At 39.9% G+C, this 28,000-nt stretch overlaps 1 protein-coding gene across 3 annotated transcripts; it reads left to right on the forward strand.

Annotated features, from left to right (window-relative positions):
* The first annotated feature begins 1,140 nt into the window (after positions 1 to 1,140).
* Positions 1,141 to 27,902, forward strand: lzts1 (leucine zipper, putative tumor suppressor 1). Of its 3 annotated transcripts, none has more exons than XM_010876889.3 (5): positions 1,141 to 1,488; positions 18,281 to 18,726; positions 19,611 to 20,444; positions 20,693 to 20,887; positions 26,059 to 27,902. In XM_010876889.3, the coding sequence occupies exons 2-5, from the start codon at positions 18,391 to 18,393 to the stop codon at positions 26,545 to 26,547; spliced, it is 1,854 nt and encodes a 617-aa protein (XP_010875191.2). In that variant the 5' UTR covers positions 1,141 to 1,488; positions 18,281 to 18,390; the 3' UTR covers positions 26,548 to 27,902. The 3 variants fall into 3 exon arrangements, with proteins under 3 accessions (XP_010875191.2, XP_019907803.2, XP_010875192.2); XM_020052244.2 differs by having other exon boundaries at positions 18,281 to 18,603; XM_010876890.3 differs by lacking the exon at positions 1,141 to 1,488 and adding an exon at positions 15,930 to 16,139.
* Positions 27,903 to 28,000: the final 98 nt, after the last annotated feature.

A 28,000-nucleotide genomic window follows, 5' to 3' on the forward strand; every position in this document is an offset into this window, starting at 1 on the left:
GGAGCCAAACTGCTCTGAACCAAAATGCAATCTGTGAAAGAGAAAGCTCTACACTATAACATTGTTTTAATTAAAATATACGTATATAGCTAACATCTTTGGATAAAATATTTTTTCCAGATTCCCTTTCATTTGAGATATTATTTGAGCTATTATTCATCCCATACACTACTATTGCTACAGTATTAATGGCACCTCTTCTCTGTGAATTGTCTGTGTATCCTGTTTGTTCACTCTGACCTAATTTTTGAAAGAATGGATTTTAGCAGCAGGTATGTCATTGTTTGAGATACTTATGTAAGGCGAGACAAATGTTCAACTTGTTTAATCCAAAGCATTTTTGCACAGTTTACTTATCAGTCTGTTTTTAACGCCTAAAGCCTCGGCTAGTTCTCAAAATATCTCCGTCTGAATAATTGAACGGCGCTGTAGAAACCACTGAAGTGGGGGTTTGTTCAGTCAGCCGAACTGAATGTTTCGTAACTTAAGTTTCTATTGGAGAAATTCAGGTCCATCCACATAATCTTTGGTTTGCTGCAGATGATATTGAAATATTTTACAGAATAAGTGTTTTTGCAATAGAAATGCCAAAATGAATACACCCCAGGTTTAACCCCCAGGAGCAGAACGTTGAAAGCTAAAACCAGGGAGACACAGAGGATGAGTCATATCATTAGCTCCAGAGCAGTGGTAGCACTGTTATCTTTCATAAAAGCCCAACCCATTTTCAGTACACAAATCTACATAGCATGAATTTGTGTGCTGATGAATACGATACAGAGGTTGTGCAGGATCTTATAGACAAAGTTGTAATGGTTTTTTGTAATTTTTATTATTGACTTGCCTGCTCTTTATTATACAGTACATTTGGAGTACTGCATTTTGACATTTGAAGCTGTTGTGGTTAGAAATACATACATTCTGTGCTTAGGAATAGCTTTAACAGAGTGTGGAGGTATCAGGCTGTAGGGTAGGTATATGGGTATACAAAAGCAGTGGAGTGAGTTATGGGTTGATAGCAGAACCTCTAGGCTGAGTGCCAAGGAGGGGGGGGGCAAGAGAGAGAGAGGCATTGGGAAATGAAAGAGAGTGAGGGATAAAGAAAGCGGAGTGGGAGAAATGGGCTTTTGAGATAGCATGAGATACAGAATGATGGAAAGACTGAGAGGACGGGAAACAAGGCGAGAAAGAGCAGTAGAGAGAATGTGGGAGGGAGTTAAATAGGGAAAGAACAAGGTAGAGGAGAGGGAGAAAGAGGGGCTGAGCAAAAGAGTACATTCTGTGTTTCTGTGGGAGGGTGACAAGTGCATACTTCAAGGCAGATGGGATGTAGTGAACACAGTATGAGGAGATGAAAATGGGCTCAAAGAACAAAGATACATAAACAGTAAAGGAGATACTGCGCCTGCGGTCCTGCAACAACAGCTCTAGCTACCCTCCACATGAACGGTCAGACCAGGAAAGACTGCACACCACTCAATAACCCAGGTAGGTAACAACTGTATGCAGAAGATTTTTCTTAACGATGGAAACAACTTAATGAACAGCTCTCTGTAGTTCATGTGCTTGGTCCTGGCTGAGGTTTCAGTTTTCTACTGCTGTCTCTAAATGTTACCTGCTGCTGAAGTTGTTGTTGAAACTACGACGTTATACAGCATTATTGTTATTCTGGATTCTGTTCTTTTATTTCACTTTTTTTTTTTATTACACTTGCCGTAGCACGAAGATAACAGTCATTCCACTTAAATTCTGCAATCCATGTCACCGACATGACACAAACCAGTGCTTTACCTCTTTTTGATGATTTTCTAATGATGCCTACCTTAGGATTTTGGCTGTGTTTCTGATACAATTTCTGTTTTCTTATTTATTTTTTTCAAAATCATAACGGCTTCCTTACATTTTATTGACGCCACATTGGTCTTCATGTTGACAGACACCAATGACTGTGTCGAAAGGCAAACGCAAAACTTTGAATTATTAAAGATAACACATTGACTGCTAGTTTTGGCCTGCACAAATAATGAGACAGAACACACCCATATAACCATTAACACCTACAAAAGCCAATTATCCAAAAACGTTGTTTTGTGAGCAAAGTGCACACCCACTGGCAGCGTGAGTTTCAAAGTAAACACATAAGTATTCTGAATAGTGGAAATTCCAAAGATAAATGTGACTTTTAGAATCTTGTCAGAGTGCTGAGGCGAACGGGGGCTGCAGCTTCCCCATCACCCTCACTTCCAACGGTTATGCCCTGAGAAATAAAATCAGCAAATTTACTATGAACTTTAAAGAGCCAAAAGGAGGATTTAATCACAGTAGGTATTAAACACAAGTTTAGCTGTTATCACATTTGAGCAAAATTGTTTTTTGCGTTCTTACTGTAGTATTTGCGTTCTTAGTCTACTTTTAATCTACAAATGCTCATGACATTTTAGTCTTATTTAAGTCATGTATTTTAGTCTCATTTTAGGTTCCTCCCCTTCTGATGTTCCCTGCCCAGGGACCCACAGCTTCATACTTGGTATTTTCTCTCATCTAACCTAAATGAACTCAACTAGGCCAATACACGTATTGAAAATTGGAGCATGCGGACAGGTTATGTAGGTATGCTGTCAGTTTAGTCAGTTTTAGTGACAGTTGCAACTGTCAAATGGTGGCAGTTGCAACATTCGAATAAATAGATTACTCAGTCAACGCATACTAAAACAACAATAATTAATGGCCTTTTGAGCTAAATCAACACCAACACAAATCATCTCATGTGAATTGCTGTGCAATCATATAATAATAATGCATTTCCGTGTCTTGTGTATAACTACCTCATATATGCTTTTCTCTATAATGAAATACAGATACAAATTATTTTATTATTAAATGAAATCAGCAATATTTAACAAATCCAGTAAATGAGGCTGAATGTTGATTATTTTGTTTGCCACAAATGGCTCATGATACTCAGCCAAGCTTTCTGTCAGGCCAGTTGTCCCTGTTATAGTGCATTTAATGTACTGTACCAGTCAAACATTTGGACACACTTACTGCAGTGACCTAATACACTGGTCAACAAAGATATTTCTTCTTGGACACCTTTGGGTGTATCTTATAGATTTTTGACTGCTGATCAAGAAAATTAGCCTATCACAGGCCATTCTATTGAAATCTTCTATTTTTGCAATTTCATGTCATATTGTCATCTTTCAGATTTTGAACATGCATGTCTAGTGAATCTCATATAATAACTCAGTCAGAATTAAACGACCTGGTCAGGGATATTACAAACTTTTTTGCACAGGTGGAAAACCTTGTTTTCTGTACTTACATTGATGGGTTGTTCATATCTTTGGGTTGTGAGTATGACCCAAAAGACTGGCGTCTATTGATTCATCAGTGTTAAGTCTCAAGGCTATCTGGTTATACAATGGCAATGTCCACCGTTCAATACCCGTTGGCTATGCTGCACACAGGAAGAAACATATGAAAACATGGAAATGTTGTTGAAGCACATCCAGTACATCACGTGCAACTGGATCATCTGTGGAGATCTTAAAATAGTGGCTCTGATTCCTGGAATGCTGCTCGGATATATCAAGTACTGTTGTTACATTTGGAAATGGGACAGTTGTGCTAAAGAGTCACATACCATTAAAATGAACTGGCCACTCCATAAGAATTTGGTTCCAGGACAGAAAATGTGGCCCATGAACCACTTGTTGACCTGACAAAGATATTTGTGCCTCCTCTTTGCATGAAACTGGGACTGATGAAAGATTTTGTGAAAGCGATGAATAATGAAGGTGAAGGTTTTCATTATTTCAGAAAGATGTTTCCAAGAATAACTAATGCCAAGATTAAAGAAGGCATTTTCGTCGGACTACAGATCAGATACGTCATCAGCTGACAAGCGGTTTGAAGATCTGTTATTGGGGCCAGAGAAAATTCCTTGGAAAACATTCAAGGGTGTGGTTGAGAATTCTCTTGGCAACTACAACTACATGGTGAAGAGTTTCACCAGGACATTGCCACAATGGAAAAACGGTATCAGGGAAACAGGAATCCATCAATGCTGGCTGACCATTGTCGGACACTGCAATGAGATGGACCTGAAACTGAGTACAGACAAAAATCTGGCACAAAACACTTTTAGCCACTTTTTAACTTATGCATTGTGTCAGAAACATTATGCGATTAAACATGTTATAGTCAATGAAACATGTTATAGTCAATGAAACATGTTATAGTCAATGAAACTTAAATTCATGTTTCTCAAAATGATTGCGTGATACAGTCAATCTGAAATTATATGTGTGTTCACTTTGATGGAAACTATCATAATCACCAAAACTATTTCAGGAAGTTGTGTTGTCCAGTGATACTATAAAAAATGTGTTGTCCAGTGATACTATAGGTGGCCAGTTGCACCTGGTAGTTGGTGCCTTTAAAGATGCTTGTTTTTGTACATTTGGCCAAGAAATTCAGCTCTCTAGAAAAGTGGGATGAATTTCACCTTTAAATCCCTGAAAAAGACAGGAGCTGCAGGTTTTTGGCAGAGTTCTTGTGTTTGAGTTATTTTAACAAAGTTTGCATTTCCTGTTTATCTATGAAAACACATTGACACCTTTGATTTCTTTTATGCAAAATGTAGACACTTGCAGCAAGAATTTGATTTTAAAATTGATGAAGACTTGCTGTGGCAGCAGGGTCATTTTATTATTATTTTTGCCCTGTCGTATGTTGAGATTCGTCACGGCAAAAAAAATCAGAGGCAATATACTCAGGTTTTGATGACGAAATGATTGCCCTGGCCAAAATATCCATCACTGAAATGCTGTATGTTGGGAATAGGCCCATAAATGTCCACATTCTTTGCAACATAATTTTTTGAACTATTGCCTACAGTATGTTCTAGGCAGTTTTATATTAACCAAATAATTTGTTATTTGGTGGACACTTTGGGCCTCGACAGATTCAAATACATTGTAAAGAATCATAGTAAAACCGAGAAATATATTGCTGCTGGTAATGTAAAAAATTTAGTCTACTGGGAAATATGGTTGCCCCTTTGGAATGTAGAGGGATGGAACTAAATGATTACTACAATAAAATGTGTGTGTATAAATAAGTGTATATGTGTGCACATGGTTGAGTAGGTTACTCAAACTCAGTTACATAACCCTATTACTTTAAATTATTTCATATTAAGAGGCAAAAGAAGAAAAAAAAATTTAATAGCCTATAACCATTTGAACACATTTTGCAGTATATATTTGTTGTATATAAGAATCAAGATATCCATAGCTTTCCGCTATCTGGAGTAATCTGGTGTCTTGCTCCACAACCACCAAGGTTGTCAAAACATTACAAAAGCCCCAGGCACGCGAATGCACGTTGGCAATCATGAACACCCACACACAAATACATTTTAACCACGAGAACGTAACCTGCGATAAGGGCCTGCAAATGAAAGAAATAAACAGTGATTATACACCTGCACTTAGCTTAAATTCAGTGTAGTCAGCAGCAGCAGTGATAAATAAACACAATGTTCTGCGATGCAAAGCAAGCAGGATCACATGGCCTACCCGTATGGAAGGAGTTGTGGTGGCTGCGTCAAATGCAAATCATCACCCTTTGGCAGAGTGCTTCCCAACACCTTTTCTCCTCAAATATTCCATATCATATTTTATCTTGAAGACAGCGCCATGTTACTGTTATCTAACAAATAGTTGCCTAATCTTCAAAACAATTCCTATCTGAGTTGTTCAGTGCAACTCCCTGGCTGTGTTGTTCAGTGCATTTGACAAATAAACCTTATAAACTTGAAAAACATATAACACGAGGTAGGCCTCTCGCTTATTATTGTTCTGAGAAAAACGCGTCAAGTTGATAGATAAATCAAATATTATATTGGTCGGCTAATATCATCGTAGATATAGGCCTACTCTGTTATTACCAGCCATCCAAACAACCAAAATCGTAGAAAATTAAACAGCTTCATCAATCACTAATAAGGTAGTGTGCCCAATTTTTGCGCTTATGATGATCACACACAAAACTGAGGCGCGCAATTGTTATTTTGGTTCAAATAACCATGTTTTTCAAACATTACATAAAAAAAAATCAAACATGCAACGTGTCAATTATTTCACACACCTATTCTTATTTAATTAAAGTAATCCAAAAGTTATCATATTTCTTTCCATAAGCGTCGGTAATCCAATATTTTAGTTGGTAGTGTAAGGGATTACAGTTACTGTTTTTTGTAATCATGTACATGTCCCGGATTACTTGAAATCCGTTACTCCCCAACACTGTGTGTACATGTGTGTATGTCTGTATATGTGAATATAAATAATGGAGGACTCCCATAGTGATACTACTGGTGGTCTCGGGAATGTTTTATTGTATAAGTACCTCTGAATGAGCAACATATTTTGTTGCAGGCCAAAGTTTTCATGGCTCGTGCTCTGGGGGGACTTTCGGACACTGTGGCATGTGGGTGGAGCATCTTTTTATTGGAACTCATGATAAAACCACCTTGTGCTACAGGCAGCTGGAGAAACACTTGTGACATAAATTACATCCCCCAATCCCAACTGTGATATCGGGATAACCTAAGACAGGCACAGTCGTGCATCTGGCCACAATATACGTCTGAGTTATGTACCCAGAAACAGGATCTGTGCTGAACAAATAGCACAATGAGTAGACCAAGAACATGTGCTGCTTTCCAGGTCCCGGGAGGTTGTTGAGTTAAAGTCAGATAAATGCACTGGATTCCCAACTGTACACATTGTTACAGTCTCACTGGAGACTGGTACACCACCCACATACTGGTTGTTTATGGTTTCCCTGGAGTGTGAATCCTCACATCTGCCGGATATGAAGCAAGGGACAGTGCACTACTTGGATGGTGTTGCACTTATCTGTTTGTTTGTGAGCTTGTGTGATTGAGTGTAGAATGATGCATTAGGGGAAAAAAATGTGTGGGGGGGTGAAATTATGCAAATAATGACATGATACACCATTGACTTTTATGACTGATCCGCAAGAAATATAATAATTCAGCCACTTCGATCTCAGAAAGGCTTCACTAAACATCCTTTGAAAAAGAAACTATGCTTAAGTTAAAAAATATATGTTCAGTACATGTACGTTGATCTCATATGAACTCATATGAATTGAAATAAACTGAATTCGGCAATTCCCAAATAAACTGAATTCGGCATTTGCACTAACGACACATGAAACACTCAAGCTTTGATAAGCTGTGGTTGCTTGTTTGATTTGTCTGTGTGTATTGCATAATTTTCATGTTGAAAGGTACAACTCATTCTACATTTTAGCAGAGGTTCTGCATGGCTTGGTCCAAAATGTCTTGATTTTTGGAGTAATTATTTTTTAATCTATCCTGACCAGAGGTCCCCGCTGTGGAGGATGCTTGACAATAGGTACTGTTTTCTTTGGAAGATGACTTTTGCGGCAAAGGTGTCTTTTGGAATTTAGACCAAATAGTTACACATTGTCCTCATAAGACTATAAAACATTTTACCACTTGGTTTTGGGAGATTGAATGTATCTGCTTTGCAAAATGTACAGAGGGTTGGCTGTTCTTCTTGCTGTATTGCAAACATGCCACATAATTCGGACTTGAGGAGAATACACACACATTAGTTGTAATATGCATACTAGAGTGCCAAATTCCTTCTTTCCAGTTGCTGTTGGCCTCTTGGCAGCTTCCTTGATGAGTTTTCTCAATCCCTTCACATCAATCTTGGAGGGACATCCTGGTCTTTGCAATATCCTAGTGATCCTATCTTGCCTCCATTGCAATGATGGGGTTCCAGTTTTTACCAGTTAATTTAGCTAGGCTTAGCATAGCATGGCCTGGTCTAAGTGGTTTGGTATAACCATTAGGAGCACTGGTGAATTAAAAGGGATGATGGGTGGGGTGGTAAATAGGTTAAGCCACAGACTCTGACTCTGTAGTTTGTACGTTAACACTTAAAGGTCTCAAAACCATTTTAATTTAGATTCCAGTTATTGCAAATTGAACACATGCATTTATTTATTTTATTTTTGGATTTTCCATAGATGGTGTTGCATTTTGACACATGTATCACTATAGATCAGCTTGTGGGAATCCTAGAGCAACATCAAAACCAGGCCCTTGTTCCAGGGACATCTTATGCAGATAGAACATACGTTTTTTTTTTTAGCTCCAACTGTCAATTCTTAAGGAATTTATCAGTAAGTGTAGGTGATATGGGAATAGTAAATGGTGTGTTTTGGAAACGCTAGAATGCTACTAAATGCTGTGAGGCCAGGTTTTAACAAGCGTGAACTGTCAAAACCTGTAAATCTTGCAACATTTATGTACATTAGGTGTTGAAACCTGCAGCCAGGTTTTAGGCTGGGTGACAAGATGACACATTGGATAACCAGTGCACCTGAACAAACATGTTCAGCCAGCCAATGTAGTGCAGCTCACTGCAGGGAACGAGACGGGATACATAAACACGTCTGGGTGTAGAGAAACATGGAGAGCTTTGGAGAGCAGCACAAAACTGTCTTTTCTTTACTCCATCTGCAGTCTATTCTGAATAACCATTAAAACTGTCATGACCTGTTAAAGAAGCTCTCAAAATAACTGACCTAGATACCCAAATACAACATGTGAGGCTGCGTTCAACTATGCAAATGTAGTACTGCTACTGATATAGTTTTAGCACAATGAATGAGGAAACATCATTGATTCCTCATCCCCAAATAAGATGTATACATTGATCTCTAGTACATAAACGTATTTCCTTAATGTCAGCTGCACAATCAAAGACTTATTTTAAAGTTGCCCACAAGTTCTAACCTTCAGAATATGGCTTAAAATCACAACCTGGAAGTTAAATTTTAGCCTAATGGCAGCCTGGCCAAATTAGAAGAGATAGAAATGACCCTCACTGGCAGTCCTAGACATGTCACATTAGTCCTGCTAAGACACAGCTACTGTGTGTGTGTGTGTGTGTGTGTGTGTGTGTGTGTGTGTGTGTGTGTGTGTGTGTGTGTGTGTGTGTGTGTGTGTGTGTGTGTGTGTGTGTGTGTGTGTGTGTGTGTGTGTGTGTGTGTGTGTGTGTGTGTGTGTATGTATATGTGTGTGTGTGTCATTTCTGGCTGGCTCAGATTTCAGGACTTGTTCTGTTTACAGTTCAAGCCAGTGTATTAAGTTGAAGACAGTGTATTACCATATCTAACAACGTATGACATTATATCCAGCATGGACAATGCTCTATCATATAGACCTATAATTCCTGGTTTCATCATGTGAAGCTCTGTAGGCATGTGAATATGAGAAAAGGCTTTGTATTCCTGGAAGTACTGTAGATAGGTTCACATAGAACTTCAAATTCAGCTTGTGCAAAATGAGTGTGATGGTTATAGATTACAATAAAAACATTGGAGTCATTAGAGGCCACAACATGAAATTAGGTCCTTGATTACCTTTTGAGTCAGCACAGCAAGGTACAATATAAGAGATACAACTAGATACAAGTAGAAGAATACTACTTATTGAGTTGCAATAGCTAAAGGTCTGATGTGTGCTTTTTCAAGGGTCACTTTGTACAACACACTATCAATCAAGCAATCACATTTATTTATGAAGCCCTTTTTACATCAGCAGGGTGGACAGTATCAAGCCTTTCTGGTCACCTTCACACCCCTGGGCCAGACTACACTTAATCATAATCCATGTTGTAGAGATGAGTCTTTATTAGACACTTGAAACTTTGCACTGAGTTTGCATTTCTAACCTTAATTGGCAAATCATTTCACAGTAGTATGAGAAAAGGCCTGCATCTTGCGATCGTAGGTTACGTGTAGGTGTATATGGCTGGATCATTTCAGTTAGGTAAGTAGGAGCAAGTCCATGTATTGATTTATGTAGTCACACCTTCATGCATGTACAACCTAAAAATAAAACTCAGTCAAACAATACGTTTTGAGTTGACCTGGAAGCCTCACATTCTAAGTGATGAAATCACATACTGATCCTCTGCACTTCATTACGCTAAACAGTAGTTATCACAATTTTCATCCAAATTGAAATGAGCTCTAAACTTGGACCGCATAAGGCCAACAGGGGTGCTAGGTACAATTTCCCCTTCCAACCAAATGTTTTGCTTTCAGTTGACAAGCTCCAAGAGAAGCATGCCCTTAAAACATGATCAATATGCTTCAACCGTATCAAATATTCTGTCATGCATTATTGACAATTTGGCAGGAAATTTGTTGACTCTGAAAAGTATGAGGAATGGAACAGGGGTGTAATCTAACCATGTTCCCCTCCCTGAACTCAATGTGTCTCTTGGTCAAGCAGATGCAGCTGTTTCATTGTTCAAGCCTTCATTCGGTTCCCAAATTATTTTGCAAACATGTGAGCAAATGAAAAAGAACCCCTTCTCCACAGTGAGGGTAGACCACACATTACAATCAGCCTGAAATGATAACAAAATGTTCCCTCAGTGAAGGACTCATTGGGCAACCTGGTCTCTTTGAAATAAGTAAGGTATATTACATTAAGTAACATTAAAGTTATAATCCAGAAAAACAATTGTGATTGGCGTGTCCTTCAGCTCCACAGATGGGTGCGCTTCGCACTGCTCCAAAAAGGGACATCTTGTTAGGGGTGGCACGTATTGGTTGCTGCTATATGTTACAAGTGATTTTTTTCATCTAACCATAAACCAAACCTTAACCCTAACCGTAACCCCAGTGCTGTGATACCTAACCTTAACCCAAAGTTTAACCCCAGGGCTGTGACACCTAACGTTAACTGCAATGTTAAAATGCATTTATTACATATTGTAGTTACCTTGGTAAGGCCATAACTCCACTGAAATGTGTTGTCCCTGTATGGAGCAGTGGGTACGAAGCCCATCTGCAGAGCTGAACATGACTGACTTGAGACACGACTTGGATGTTTTGTGTACATTCGTAAAATATGATATGTTTTAGTACCATTCATAACATGTCATATGTTTTAGTACCATTCATAACATGTCGTATGTTTTCGTAGCATTCATAAAATAAGGTTTGAATAGCGTTCGTAACATACAATACATTTTAATAGCTTTAGTAAAACATATGTTACGTTTTAGCCAATTTGTAATGCTTTAAAATTTTTGGTTGCGCTTTGTAATGTAACCTAACGTAACGTAACTAATCACACAAAATCGTATGCCATTGATTTACATATAATAGTTAAAAAATTCCAATGAGGCCAGGTTGCAACGGTAAACAATGTTCTTGGGGTTTCGTGCTACACTCAAAACAAAAAAGAGACACTAATCCTGTGGATGGATCACACTTTCTTTGAACAGTTGTCACAACAAATGAGCCACTGATCCACAGCGCAAGGCACGTAATTCCAAAATTGGGTACTTCGGTCCGACACTGTTGAATCAGCATGTCCTACTGAGTTTTGACAACAGGCAAGTGGGGACGCATTCCCTCTGTTACCTCCTGACGTGAAGCAGTGCAACATACAATACTTCACAGGGTATTGCAACCCAGGTGCAGAACTACTTTCCTAGGGAACTCCAGCTCTTTAAAGTGGAGGCTCTAGCCCTCAGCCATTTGGGAGTGGTCAGCTGTCAGAGACCATAGCGCTCCACTAGACGCGGACAAACTCACACTAGGGGCCGCAGACCCTTCTATACACATTTTACTCAGTGGATCTGATTCACACTTAAAGTCTCTCAACGGTGGACTTTGTTAATGGTCGATGTAATCCTGGTTTCTAATTCTGTAAGTAGGTTCGTAAGCCACCACAAAGTGAACTGCCTTTCTGACCTGGGGTGTGACGATGGACCTTGTTCCCTGAAGGAGGGACTGAGGGTACAACACAATAAGGGTAAAGACCATCAAGAGCAGACATAAATCAATGTGGTTTGGGTCAAGCCATGACCGCCTTGATGGTGGAGCTTCTCAACCTTGGCCATGACTGAGGCGTGATTGAATTTCCTATTCAGATGGAATACGTGTCATCGTTCATTCCCTCCTTTCAGGTAACAAGGGTTCAAGAGTTATATTAATACATTATTGTGTTGATTATTCACTCTGTAGTTGGCTTTATTGATATATTAGTTAGCTCTGTTGACTGTGATCACTGTCAGGGTCAAATAAACTACTACTTCAAAAGTACTTACATGTATGTTGTCACAAAGAAATTAAAAGAATGTGGACGAAACAATATTTTAAGAAATTCATGTTTTAAATGTTTTGAACCTTTTGTAAGCCGGGCATTGGCTTTTGTGATAATATCTGACCAGGAAAGACTACATCTGGGCTGAAAAATTGGAGATATATCTTTCTCTCTCCACTCCATCTCCAGAGACACTTTCCTTGAAATGGGCTTCTACTTTTTTGGGGGGAGTTGCAAGCTTTTGGTGTATGGTCCCATACATTACTAAAGGAGGATAATATAGGATTGCAGATATTTTACTCACATTTCCTTTCCAAGATAACTTATGTTGTTTCTTGTAAACCAATCTAAAACAATAGTACGGATCAAATTGGCCAAAGACCATGGTTAAGATGCAAATAAAATAAATGCTGCCGTATATTTTGCCGTCATTAAATTTGTTTTGGTGGGTGGGGTCCGATGTGGATAAAAGCTAAAGTAAATATTTCATGTGAACGGGGAACCTGCTGATCTGTTACATCTAATGGACAACATACACAACTCTATAAAATGTTTTTTGGAAAGATTCCAGGCACTTCAAAGATCAGGAACTTTAAGTGTACAGCCATCAGAGAACAGTAATCGATGTATAATGTGGATAGCATGGCTCAGTAAAGGGGAAAAGAATCCTCATTAAGCATGAAGCATTAAGCACTCACAAACATCATTTGTTCCGCCTGGTCATTAAAAAGAGTATCCTTTGCATTCAGTTAAAGACATGTTTCTCCTTGCATGGAGCCCAGCTGCCAGGCTTATGTAAATGCTTTGTTTAATGGAAATATCATGCAACCCAGAAATGCAATAAATAGAATATACATCTCCTTTTTAAAGTAATAGTTGATTGTTTGTCAGCCTAATGTCTAATTTGAGGCAAGCATTCTAATGTCTGAGATTGGCCATGAATGTCAGAGATAGGCCATTAAAACTGCCTTGGCTGATTATATCTCACTGAATATATGTTCACTACACTCCAGCCACTCATTTAACCTTGCCCCCATCCACACAAAGCCTGTTTCCTCCAACCTTCAAAGTATTGATTGCCCGACATTCAAGGTAGCCTACAAAAACACCCATCGGCAAATAAATGTGAAAACTAAATTCAAACATATACTGTAGCTGACATTTTGACTGCAAACTCACTCACTCACACACACAGAGAAATAGACAGAAACTCCCTCTTCCCTTGGTGACAGTAGGGATGAGGGTGTGCAGTTTACTCTTCAGTGCTCAAGGATCATTCACAGAGCCTCCTGACTAATGCACGGAGTAGATTATCCAATTAGCTCCCATTGTGAGCTCTAAGGAGGAGAAATAACGCAGGGCATTCATGGCCTGGACGGATTGAAGGTGAGGGAACTAATGGGGATAGTGACAGATAGATGCTTGTCTGTTCCTCCCACATCATTTTCAGTACAGTCTAATTTGAAACGAGATTACTCATGCTTTCAATGCGGCCACACAATGAATAAGAGACCATGTCCAGTGATGTGAAGGGGGTCCTTGGCAGGCTACATAGGGAGAGATGGATGGAGACTTCTTTTGCAATTATTCACCTCATCACCCACTGGAAATGCTTTTGCTGTCACGCCCACGCCAAATACGCACACACACACACTTCTCTCTATACAGTATGCTGTCTGGCGTTTTTTTTATTGGGTGTAAATAAAACTTTTACAGGCATTTTATGCTTCAGAAAAAGAAATAAAACAGTTGGGAAAGTGTGTTTTCTGAAAGAGCAGTGCCTAAACAGCAGAAGAGCACTGGACCCAGCTGATTAGACTGTTGGATCTCACTAGACCACAGACTGAGGTTTTTCCATAAATTACAACTCTACTAATTACAAAAATATGCCATTCCCAACTTAAAAGCTATTGTAAGAATAATTAGTTGTATCGTGCCATTTCATATCACTCTAACCAGACATTCATCAGTTTTCAATAGAAATGCGTGAAGTGAATTGGGTTTTGAATTCAACCATGTAACACAGGACAAACAATGCAAACTCTATTTATTCAATGTATTGCAACAACAACAAAAAAAGTGATGTATTATTACTCCTTTGGTGATAACATAAATACAGACAACAATAAAAAATGTGTACAAAGACAAACTACTGTAGATTTTGCTAGATGTTGCTAGGTACTGCACACTTTGTGGAAGCCAGTGTAAATGATCTGCCACCTGGCTCTGTGGACGAGATACAGTAGAGCAGAGCAGCAACATTGTGTGGCAAGTGTAAATCATGTTCTTTTATGGGCCTGCTATCGCCTGTGACGTGATGGATTGGCCACGCATGTCAACGGGTGTCACTTTTCCATAAGGCCTGTACGCCAGGGCTTTACCCAAAAGGCTCAGACTTTTCTGTGTTCATTACCATGGATGGGTGCCGGGTGTCAGCTGGTCCAGTGCGTGGCAGGCTTTTGTGTCATGCAGATCAACTGGGGGTCGCTCATTGCACCAACCATCCTCCCCCCAACTGAACACACACTGAATCACCCAGAAAGATTACACCCCCAGAAAGCCCCAAATTCATGTGCAGTTACTGAGGGCCTTAAACAATGGTGATGATACTTTATATCAATGATGTTCAATCTTTTAACAATTAAATAGATTATTCCGATGATCAACAAAAAAACAGCCTTTATAACTGTACAGGTCTTCATTGGTCTACTTGATTCTTTGCCCTTTCTGAGATAACCAGTACATTCTTTCTTCTCTGTGTCGTACCAAACAGTTCATTTTGGCATGCCCAATTTTAGGTTATGTTTCTGATTGCAGTATTCCTATGTTTTCTGCCTCATGATTGCCAGCTTGACTGATATTTCTATGGTCTTTATGTTGTCAGACACTGGCAAATCATCATTTTAGAATCAAAAGTAGACATTGACATCTCTTCAATAAGACATACTCTATGAAACAGCAGTGTAGCGAATTGTCCAAACACTTTCAGCACCCAAAAATGGTGGGGGGGGGGGGGGGTGCAATGTATAAAACATGCTGTTTTGTATTGGATGATGATTCAAAATGGATGAAAGAACTGCTCACTGATCTTGAAAGAACTGCCCCTGCTGGCCCTTCATGTACAATATCGACCTCGATATTATATAAAAATGAATACTATCCATTCATTCTCTTTTATGTCATTTTATAAAAGTTCCTCATGAATACAATGCCAAAGTGACAATAATTTTGTAATGCACCTAAGATTCCAGGAACTCTTGGTAAATTACAGGGGCTTGGCAACCATGAGTAATGACGGCCAGTCAAAGTCCTTAGCAGTGAATAAGTACACCTGCACCACCGACCCTTATTCTAACATTTAGCTACTTATTTAACTCTGAAAGATGGTGTTTGCTGTCTAGCAGGAATGGATCAACTGCCAGACAAGAGTTCACACAAAGACGGGCACACTTCAGCGGACAAAGAAAGGCGAGGGGGTTCCTTCTCTCCAGCCAGAGAGGTGTTTGTTCGAGTGGGTGCGGGGCAGTGTGAACAGGGAGGGGAGGGATGGTTATAACACAGTCGATGGAAAGAAAGGGGGCAGAGGGGGTTTGGGGGCGTGAAGGATCCATTGTGAGGAAAAGGAGTTAATCACTTTAGCGGCGTGTGCCGTAAAAGGAACACATTGTACACCCCTTCCCTTAGGGGGCTTCCATGGTCCCATCTCCCGCCTAGCTGAATTTACATGTCAGTTATGCAAAGCCGGGCTGACTGAATAGAGAAAATAAAGACCCACGCTCTCAGAACGGTACCCTTTTGGTTTGTGATAGTAGTGATGTTTTCACTGCATGACTGGTTCATTCAGGGACACAAGGCTGACATGCACACACAGCTTCGTGGTATTTCCAGGACTGGAGGGATTGCTGCTAAACTACTAGATTGATGCTTTGTCGTGGCAGTAAGTCAATGTGAACATTTATAGTGTTGTGATTAATTCTGGTGTTGAATTTTTACAATTTAATAAGAGGGACTGTGAGAGAAAAAATGACCAGACTGTGTGTGGGGGAGGGGAAAAAGATGATGTCCAAGATTGTTTACATGTGGTATTTGCAATGTTAAAATGGTAACAACCAAAACAATGACATTATTCAATTGTAATAATAGACTGAGGACAATAGCAATGAACCATGCCAAACAGTATAAACATAGATTTATTCAGATTTATTTTTCTCCTTCAGCTAATTTATATATATATATATATATATATATATATATATATATATATATATATATATATATATATATATATATATATATATATATTACATCCTGTGTTGGATAGTGGGCAAGTGGCTGTATTCTGTTTTGTGATTTAAGTCCTGGCACACATAGCTATAATTATTGAACTGTCTAAGAAAAGATAAGCAAAGGCTTAATTACTTGGTGCATGTTTTGTATTTTCATCTTCACCAGAGACAAACACTGCTTAGTCGTTACATATTTTTACTGCATTTACATCGTGTTATAAACAAAAAGCACATTAGTAACCAAAGTGTCTTTCAGGCCAGCATCGCCGTGGATAGAATGATTTGCATCAGATTAGCTGTCAGCTATGTACTACTAAATGTGACTGTTTTAGTTGGCTTGTTGCACAATGCTTTTGTTCCTGTGGACATAATGCTTAAAACAAGGACACCAGGTGGCAGGGGAGGCCAAATGCAATAGCATTCACTTAGCTACTTAGGAAGTAGTGAGAACTGAAAGGGCACACGGTCTGTTCCCTAGAGTGTTACAGATGGTTAGTAACATCTGGGACCTTGCATCTACCAGGGCAGGGCTGGGATGGTGAGAAGGGAATAATGTCAACACTACAGTAGGGCTGAGATGGTGAGAGGGCGATAATGTCTACAGTACAGTAGGGCTGGGATGGTGAGAGGGCGATAATGTCTACAGTACAGTAGGGCTGGGATGATGAGAGGGGGATAATGTCTACAGTACAGTAGGGCTGGGATGGTGAGAGGGGGATAATGTCTACAGTACAGTAGGGCTGGGATGGTGAGAGGGGGATAATGTCTACGGTACAGTAGGGCTGGGATGGTGAGAGGGGGATAATGTCTACAGTACAGTAGGGCTGGGATGGTGAGAGGGGGATAATGTCTACGGTACAGTAGGGCTGGGATGGTGAGAGGGGGATAATGTCTACAGTACAGTAGGGCTGGGATGGTGAGAGGGGGATAATGTCTACAGTACAGTAGGGGTGAAATGGTGAGAGGGGGATAATGTCTACAGTACAGTAGGGCTGGGATTGTGAGAGGGGGATAATGTCTACAGTACAGTAGGGCTGGGATGGTGAGAGGGGGATAATGTCTACGGTACAGTAGGGCTGGGATGGTGAGAGGGGGATAATGTCTACAGTACAGTAGGGCTGGGATGGTGAGAGGGGGATAATGTCTACAGTACAGTAGGGGTGAAATGGTGAGAGGGGGATAATGTCTACAGTACAGTAGGGCTGGGATTGTGAGAGGGGGATAATGTCTACAGTACAGTAGGGCTGGGATGGTGAGAGGGGGATAATGTCTACGGTACAGTAGGGCTGGGATGGTGAGAGGGGGATAATGTCTACAGTACAGTAGGGGTGAAATGGTGAGAGGGGGATAATGTATACAGTACAGTAGGGCTGAAATGGTGAGAGGGGGATAATGTCTACAGTACAGTAGGGCTGGGATGGTGAGAGGGGGATAATGTCTACAGTACAGTAGGGCTGAAATGGTGAGAGGGTGATAATGTCTACAGTACAGTAGGGCTGAAATGATGATGGGAAACACTGACATTTTTATAATGTTGCCTATAATACTGCCTAGAATCTTAACTAAAATAATGGATAAATAAATTCAACCTTTAACAAACTGATTTACGTCATCATTAGGGCTCAACGATCAAAGGTTCCCCCTTTAAAACCACCTAAAGAAAATAGAATTTGTATTATTTTTACTCGATCCTCCAGCTCTAGTGTACATGTTGGTTGTTACACAAAATTAAGGCAAATTTACATCCTCAAAATTGTACATGTATAAAACATGTTTCTTTTCTTCCCTTCAGATGGAAACACAGACCATATCTTTCTGGGGTCATGAGTCGACCTCCCACTCCCAGTGTCTTTTCATCAGCATCCGGCAACACTGCCACGACACCTTTTCTGCCTAGAGACCATGGGAAGCGTCAGCAGCCTCATCTCGGGTCACAGTCTCCACAACAAGCACTGTCAGGCCACAGAGTACAAACTAAAGAAAGCAGGCCGTAAGCAGAAAACAGGACGGAGTCTGGAGGGATTACTAAAATGCAGCTTTGCACAGGGGTCCTCCAACCAAACAGCGAAGGTCATCTCTCGAGCAGGCAAGAGTGAGGACTTCTTTTACATAAAGGTGAACCACCAGCCGCAGGTGACTCAACCCTGGGGAGAGGACCATGTAGGAAATTCTAATAATATGGAAGCAGGTATTAGAGTGACACCCAATCTTTTGCCCATGTCTGGGAAACTGAAGAAGGTGAGCTTTCTTCTTGCTTTTCTACGTTGTATGAATAAAAACCAGTAGGACAACTTCAAGCACAATTTCTTACAAGACCAGACAAGTACAGCGTGTAGCAAACAACCAAATTAAGTCGGTCGATGAATCAAGCTTTGTTTGATTTTGGATTTTCATAACTGCAAGGCACCACACTTATATTGGCTGGGCAAGGACTGACTGTCCAAGAGATGATCAGTTTAACTGTAAACATATTTTCAAAAAAACTATTTTAATTATAAAAAAAAACTATAATGGTGTAAAATAAACCTAAATAACCTTGTGATTTTATGCTAATGAAAGCATCATAGGTTTTACAGTATTGTGTATTTTAGTCATTAAAATCCCAGAATACATTTGTAAGAGGTCATCACTGAGGTTCTTATGCAAAAACTACACTCTGAAAATACCTTTATGGCCCAGGCATGAAGTCAGTGGACAGGAATGCTGAGTCCACAAGCGTACCTCTCACACTTTAACAGCACTGTACATTATTCATGTTAGAGAGTAGGGCTATTCATCTCAACTCAGACAGGAGGAGGAGGAGTATATAACTGGTGGTATTTCCAGACAGATGGGACATGAGTACGCAATAAGTTCAAGCTCATCTCATAGTATATCATTTATGTCCATTTCATGTATCCTGTACAATTCTTACATTTCATTTTTACATGTACAATCTCCAAATTCTGGCCAGTTATAATAGTACTTTCTCTTCAGCACTGAATGGCAAATTATTAATTGGCAGCATTACGTTTTTAAAACTATCATCTCTGCTGATTACCTCTGTAAAAAGCAAGTTCAAAACAACACTTTGATATGTTCCCGGAAAACAAATTAAATTGATCTCCTCCCTCTGCCTATAGAATACCGAGAAGGCTTTGATCCGGCCCACGGCTTTCAAACCAGTCGTCCCCAAGAGCACCTCTTCTGCAGAGGCTCGTAACGATCCCGCCCACCTCCTTTGTCCCCCGGAGATGAACAGAGACTCGCAGGGGCCCGGGCAGGATAACTTTTCAAGCACCTTCTCAGACTCCGGGCAGGACTCAATGTCCAGCCTGCCTAGTCACAGCACCAGCGAGAGCATAGTTGCATCCACCGGCCCATTGACTCAAAATGCAGGAGTCTCAGCCCATTGCATGACTCATCCCCTCCTGTCTACAAGGACCAATGGGAACGGCATTAGTGCCAGCGTCAGGGCCGTGGCTCTGAGTAATGGTGATGCAGGGAAGGCCAACAGGGACACCGTCTCCCTCTCCTCACCTCAGCCGTCTAGCCCCCTGTTGGAGGAGATGGGGGGCTGCAACCGCTCGCCCATCTCCCCAGACGAGTCCCTCATTGAGCTGCTGGAGCAGAGGCTGCTGGAGAGAGAATCAGAGCTGCAGGAGCTGCAGGTGAGCTTTGAGGAAAAAGAAGTGGACACATGCAATCTGTTTGAAGACAGACAGCGCTATTGTGTTGAGGAGATGGAGGGCCTGAAGCAGAGGTGCTCCACCAAGCTCAGGCAGGTCTCGCAGAGGGCCGTGAAGAACCACCAGGCCTTACAACTACAGGTCAGCCAGCTACAGCAAGACAAGCAGAGGCTCCAGGACGAGCTGGCTCGGATGACTCAGGAGAAGGAGCTGACAGAGGTCAAATTGAATTCATTTGAGACGGAGAAGACCAAGCTAGAGCCTACATTAGAGGAGGCCCAGTGGGAGGTGAGTGATCAGCACGTGTCATGATCCTGGCCAGTAAAGTTGTAATCCTAATATTCAACATCACAGACTCACAGCCCTATTTTCGATAGGGCCCGAAGTACATATTTGCTGGTCAAGTCACAAGCAAAAATTAGTTGTAGTTACTGAATCCATTGTAAAGTGTTTGCGCAGGCAAGGGCTTATCTAAGTTCTTTGATGAAAGCAGCCACTAATTCAACAATGTTTTGTCTCCTCCCATTCATTTCTAGGTATGCCAAAAGATTGGAGAGATCTCCCTACTAAAGCAACAGCTCAGGGACTCTCAGGCAGATGTCACTCACAAGCTGAATGACATTGTGAGCCTCAAGGCCTTGCTGAAGGAGACCAGGGCTAAAATGGAGGCACTGGAGCAGAAGAAAGATGTACTGGAGGACAAGATACGCATTCGCAGTGTAGATGTTGAGGTAATACATCTGTATTAAAGGGATAGTTTGGCCAAAAATCTTATTTCGGTGACAGTCTCTTTACCTAGAGTAGGTTCTTCAGGCACACAAAGTAATTTTTTAAAACAATCCATTATTCAGCTCTGTCTAAATCAGTAATTAGCGTTATTAGCATTGTACAAATTCATGAATGGAAACCATACATAGCCATATTGCAAAGCTGCATTGCAAGCTACTCTCAAAACTACTCTGAAACACCGTTTTTTAAACTGTACACTGACAAAACAGTCGGTGGAATTGTCTGAATTCAAACTGGCACTATACTAATTATTTCCTATAGCCATCATACACAGCTTATGTTCTTCGGCAGTGATGTAATCGATGTGAGGGTAAACTTTAATCTCAACAAATTATGTGAAGATAGGCTGCTTTGCCTAGATTTTTTTAATTGCTGCAAGTTTACACTCATGTATATTATTGCTATATTTTTTGCTACATTTTTGCTTTATATAGTTCTTATTTCTGTTACAGTAATAGTTTGAATAATTTTAACTTGCAAGGAAATCAACAATGAAATCATAAATGATCAAACCATATCCTTAGCAGATTTTAAATGTCATTAACACATTTGAAAAAGTGGATATGGGAAGTAAAAAGAACAGAGGAAAATACAGGATCTAACAGTACAGATGGAATGCTAGGGAAAGAAATTTAATATCTTTTTACAAATATAAAGGTAAATGGACAGATCATTTTGAAAAATGCAAATCAAATGTCTACAAAACTACAAAACAAATTACAAAACTTTCAGATTTTTAAGAACAATATATTGAAATACAGTGGATATAAAAAGTATACACACCCCCGTCAAATTGCCAGGTTTTTGTGATATAAAAGAATGAGACAAAGATAAATCATGTCAGAAACTTTTTGGGGTCATGAGTCCCCAAAATATTTTGGGGTCATGAGTCCACACATTTTTAATGTGACCTATAATGTGAACAATTCAATTGAAAACAAACTAAAATCTTCAAGGGGGAAAAATGAAAACCTTACAATAACCTGGTTGCATAAGTGTGCACACCCTCTTGTAACTGGAGATGTGGCTGCGTTCAGAATTAACCAGTCACATTCAAACTCATGTTAAATAGAAGTCATTACACACCTGCCATCATTTAAAGTGACTCTGATTAATCACAAATAAACTTCAACTGTTCTAATAGGACTTTCCTGACATTTTCTTAGTTGCATCTCAGAGCAAAAGCCATGGTCCGCAGAGAGCTTCCAAAGCATCAGAGGGATCTCATTGTTGAAAGATATCAGTCAGCAGAAGGGTACAAAAGAATGTCCAAAGCATTAGATATACCATGGAACGCAGTGAAGACAGTCATCATCATATGGCACAACAGAGACATTACCAAGAACTGGACGTCACTCCAAAATTGATGAAAAGACGAGAAGAAAACTGGTCAGGGAGGCTTCCAAGAGGCCTACAGCAACATTAAAGGAACTGCAGGAATTTCTGGCAAGTACTGGCTGTGTGTTACATGTGACAACAATCTCAAATATTCTTCATATGAATGGGCTATGGGGTAGGGAGGCAAGACGGAAGCCTTTTCTTACAAAGAAAAACATCCAAGCCTGGCTGAAGTTTGCAAAAACAAACATCAAGTCCCCCAAAAGCACGTGGGAAAATGTGTTATGGTCAGATAAAACCAAGGTTGAACTTTTTGGCCATAATTACAAAAGATATGTTTGGCTCAAAAACAAAACTGCACATCACTCAAAGAACACCATACCAACAGTGAAGCATGGTGGTGGCAGCATCATGCTTTGGGGCTGATTTTCTTCAGCTGAAACCGAGGCCCTAGTCAGGGTGGATTGAATTATGAACAGTTCCAAATACCAGGCAGTTTTGGCACAAAACCTTCAAGCGTCCGTTAGAAAGCTGAAGATGAAGAGGAAGTTCACCTTTCAGCACGACAGCAACCCAAAGCACACATCCAAATCCACAAAAACATGGCTTCACCAGAGGAAGATTAATGTTTTGGAATGGCCAAGTCAGAGCGCAGGCCTGAATCCAATTGAACATCTGTGGGGTGATCTGAAGAGGGCTGTGTACAGGAGATGTCCTCGCAAAATGTCAGATTTGGAGCGCTTTTGCAAAGAAGAGTGGGCAAATATTGCCTCGTTAAGATGTGCCATACTAATAGACTCCTACCCAAAAAGACTGAGTGCTGTAATAAAATAAAAAGGTGCTTCATCAAAGTATTGTTTAAGGGTGTGCACACTAATGCAACCAGGTTATTCTTATTTTTCCCCCTCAAAGATTTCAGTTTGTTTTTCAATTGAATTGTTCACGTTATAGGTCACATTAAATGTGGAAAAAGTTCTGACATGATTTATCTTTGCCTCATTCTTTTACATCACAAAAACCTGACTGTGTAGACTTTTTATATCCACTGTATTTTGCTTCTGAAAGTATCGCAAAATGCAGTATATTTTGCACCTTGATGTCCGGCAGGCCTGCCATGCCAAACACGATCTAGCTGCATAGGGCACTGTCAGCCAGGGCACTGTGGACTCTACTGAGTTAACATATTACAGACGCATTATAGCATTGGTTAGTTAGCTTTGCATTACTGTATTGGTTAGCTAGCTCTGCATTACAGTATTAGCTTTGAGAATTATGTAAAATAATGCAGGTGAGAGAATATAGAGTAAGTAAGAATACGAAGATACTTCAGTTGTTGGGGAAATAATTATATTGATACTGATGGAATTATATTGATAGTAGCCTATGTAGTGTAGCTAACAAGTTATTGGGTTGCAGGTATGCGTTTGCCCATGCTGTTTCATGGAGCTGCAGCAGTTCAATTTATTTAGCTTTGTAAAAAAAGGTTAGATGAACTATATACAATTATTTACAAATTAAACCAGACAACTGGATTAAGACATGTAGCTAAATTCATAGTGTGGGAATTAATTAATCTACAGACTATTAAAGCAGATGTAGGAAGAATTTATGGATATTTAACAAACAAAAAATTGTGCTTTAAAAAGGTATGTATGATATTTTGTATATTGTTTATAAAAGTAATGACTTGAAAACAGTGAAAGAGTTAATTAAATCAGTAGCAAACAACATTTGATTCAACAGCAATATTAAGTCCCATTCAAAAGCCCCACATAGCCCAAGTCTCACCCAACAGCCCACAGTGCCCAAACCCCGCCCACCAGCCCACAGTGCCCAAGCCCCGCCCACCAGCCCACAGTGCTTGGCTGACAGTGCCTGTCTGCAGTTAGACTCTTCTCCATGCCAGTGAAATCGAATGCCCTCTCTCCATCATTGGAGCATGGACACCTGTGTGTTGGTATTGCCCTCTCTCCATCATTGGAGCATGGACACCTGTGTGTTGTTACTGCCCTCTCTCCATCATTGGAACACGGACACATTTGTGCTGTTTTTGCCTTCTCTTGTGTTCCTTATCATTGTCCCTATTTAAAGAAATAGTTTGACCTAGATTCATATTTGGGTAAAATAACGCTTACCTTGTTGTTGTTGAAGACCAATGGAGTACATTTTCACAACAAGACATTATTCATCTCTGTCCCAGCCTGGAATTAGCATGATTTGCATTGTCCATATTCATTAATTCAATCTGTGCATCCTGAGCTACAAAAGCTGCATTGCAAGCGGAAACCTACAGTGGGAGTTTCTTTTTTTCCATCTCAGAGAACCTGTCAATGTAACATTCCTCAAAATATTGTTTTCAATTTCCCTATATGAATCCATTTTTTAACTGAACTCATCTTTCCTATTTTTACCTGTCTGTTTTGTTCATAACGGTACCAATCCATGTTTTTTCAAGTTTAGACTTTATTGACCACCTGGAACAACCGCTTAAAATTAGCTTGCTACCAATGACATCATTGCGGAACAGAGGTGGTGTGTGGTGGTTACAGAAAATAGCTTTCATATTGGCAGTCTGAAGTCCCCAAATTCCGACAGCTGTTTTGTCAGTATGCAGTCAAACAAATTGGATTTTTTGTTAGTTTCTGCCTTCAATGTGCCTTCAAGCTTTTATTGCTCTGGAATAATTTTTGAAGGTGCATGTGCAAATGAAATACAGGGATAGGTTCCCAAGGTAGATGTGTCCATGTAGCAACTGAAAACTTCCTTATCAGACTTTGCAAAGCAGTGTCAGAGTGAGAGAAAATCTATACGTATTAAGTATAATGTGTGTTACAAGTGGGATGTATGGATAATGCAGTGTGGGGATAGCAGCAGTGAGGTTCCCGAGTTAGACAAGTACATGTAGCAACTGAAAACAATGCTAATAATGCTAATTCCTGGCAGGGACAGATATTGGCTAATCGCGAATTATCGTCTTATCATGAATAGTGGCTTGTCATGATCAATGGCTCCATGGCCCTTCGTGAACAAGCCAGGGTAAGCATTATTTCAAATATGAATCTAGATAGAACTATCACTTTAAGGTCCTCCTCCCCCTGTGTTTCTTGTCTGTGATTTTTTTGGATCCTGTTCCTTTGTAACACTGTTCCTTTCTTATCTTGTTTTAGTTATGTTACATTTTAGTTTTTAGCCCTTCATTCAGCCACCCCAAGTCCTTCCTACTGAAAGGGAATTTAATCGGTGGTGACTAGTGGTCCAATCACTGGCACCGAAGGAGGAGAGGAACTGGCATGACATGTACTGATTACAGTCAATTGGTGTCTAGCGACGCCATTAAGCATTAAATATTTATAAATATATACATTTTATAAATAAACGTAATATAATTTAGATATAATTTAACTAAATGACATTCGTAGCATATTTCATAGTACATTTTGAACAGGTTTTAAATAAAGTATGAATGGATACTTCATATATAAATGCTTGGATGGTTTACATTTCGTGAGTTTCCTATTCAGTGGGTGAAAATAATCTATAGCATTCTCAAGTGGAAAATAGTAAATAATGGCTACTTCTCTGAGAGATCTTAACTGTCAAGAGGACAAGGCTGTCTGCTGTCTCTTTATGTATTTTACAAAATTGGAAATCCAAGACTTTATAACAAAGGAGCCTGTGTATGTTGATGACTGATTTTGAATTAAGCCCACAAGGTTAATCACTGCAATCTCTTACTCAAAATTAACAATGTCACAATACATCAATTCTACAACAGGTATGCCAAAATGAGCTCCAGCGCAAGAAGAATGAGGCTGATCTTCTAAGAGCAAAGGTGGGCATCCTGGAGACAGACATTAAGGGAATGAAGAAGGACCTGGCCATGGCAAAAGAACAGAGACAGCAGCAGAAGGCCAAAATGGAGACCCGGGGCCCGGAGAGGTCCAATCAGATTGGAGGGAGCACTAACTCTCTCCAGAGAGAGGTAGAGAGGCTGAAAGAAGAGCTCAGGAATGAAAAGGATACACAGGAGAGGCTCACAAATAGCTTTGAGCGTGAGCGACAGACATGGAACAGGGAGAAGGACAGAGTCATCAAGTACCAGAAACAGCTTCAGCTGAACTATGTCCAGATGCACAAGAAGAACCAAGACCTGGAGAGGATCCTGCAGGAGCTCACAGTGGAGCTGGAGAGTCGTCCAGAACTTGATGTGGACTTCCACAGCTCAGTGTTACATTATGAGGATATTATCGCCACAGAAATTTGAGGAATAAACCCACCAAGTTGGCTACCTTATGACTGCAGAATATGGTCAGGTCTGACTGTTGGGCTGCAGAATGAGAATTGTGGTCAGGTTTGACTGTTCTTGTATATTAAAATCATAATTTTTCTCTAACTGTGTAAAGAATGGCCAATCCAGAAGAATGGCCAATGCATAGTGAAATACCTTTGTCCTGCCATCAGCATTGTTGAAGTGTACTCTGACCAAAATGTAAGAAGGTTCTGCCAGTGTGTGAATGTAGAAGAAATTTGTGAGAAAGGTAGAATTAAGTCAAGAACCACCTCTGAAGACCCCACTGCAGAGTTCTCATTCGTCTGACTGTTTTTGTTTCCCAATGACTTATAAATCATATTGTCACTGGAGATTCTCCACTGATCTTGCTTAACAGGTCAGTTATTTCTCCATTTCCCAATACTGTAGTAAGACAGAGGAATTATTTCTGCATGCGTGAAGTCCTACAAAGGATGATGAAAGTCTCCAGAACAACCAGTGAGACTCAGTGATATGATATTGATTTATTAAGATCTAGCCTTTTAAATCATGATCACCACTGTTGCCAGAAATACTGCGGAGCGAGGGACAAGAGGCTGCACTTATCTGCACCCACACTGATGCTAGCATCTGCACATGTAAAATGGGAGCATCCATGTTGCAGCAGTATATGCAGTAGCTTAATTGCAACAAAGTAGTCCCTCACTTTACACTGTGGTCGTCTGAAGATACCTTGCTCATGGTAAAAACTACGGTAAAAACGACCTTTCTAGAAGCACTCCAGACTTGAGGTATAATTTCAGCCAGTGGTTGTTAAGTGGTGTTCAAGAGCCAAAACGGGTCTCAATTGTGTGTGTACTAAGTCATTCAGCCGTGCAATACATCCACTTAATATGATATATTACATTGTGCAAAGAATTTGCAACTGAATACAAACTCGATGGGCTTAAGAACCTGGAATGCATCTTTAAGAGTCAAACCACTGGATTTAAATTTGGTGAATTGTCATGAATATTATTGATTTAAGAGACACTAAATGTCAACACACAGTATAGAACTGTTTGGTGTTAGATGACATGATAAAGTATGTTTAGCATTGCACTTACATTTTAAGAGGGACTGGAAGAACATGATTGTCAAAGTGTACCCACACCACATTGAGAATGTCTCATCAGTAGAGATAATCTTGAGGACGAGCAGATTACTTGAGAAATACTGTATAAGGATGTTTAAAATGTTCCCTATCACATGGTTTATTTATATGAAACATGTACAATCCCTTTTCCAAAAAAGTTAGGACACAGTGTAAAATGAAAAAGAAAACAGAATGCAAAGATGTGCAAATCATTTAAACATATATCCAATAGAAAATAGTACAATGATAATATATCAAATGTTGAAACTGAAATGTTTTATTGTTCCTTGAAAAAAAATATGCCCACTTTGA

Source organism: Esox lucius, chromosome 13 (assembly GCF_011004845.1).
Source record: "Esox lucius isolate fEsoLuc1 chromosome 13, fEsoLuc1.pri, whole genome shotgun sequence".
Taxonomy (NCBI): Eukaryota; Metazoa; Chordata; class Actinopteri; order Esociformes; family Esocidae; genus Esox; species Esox lucius.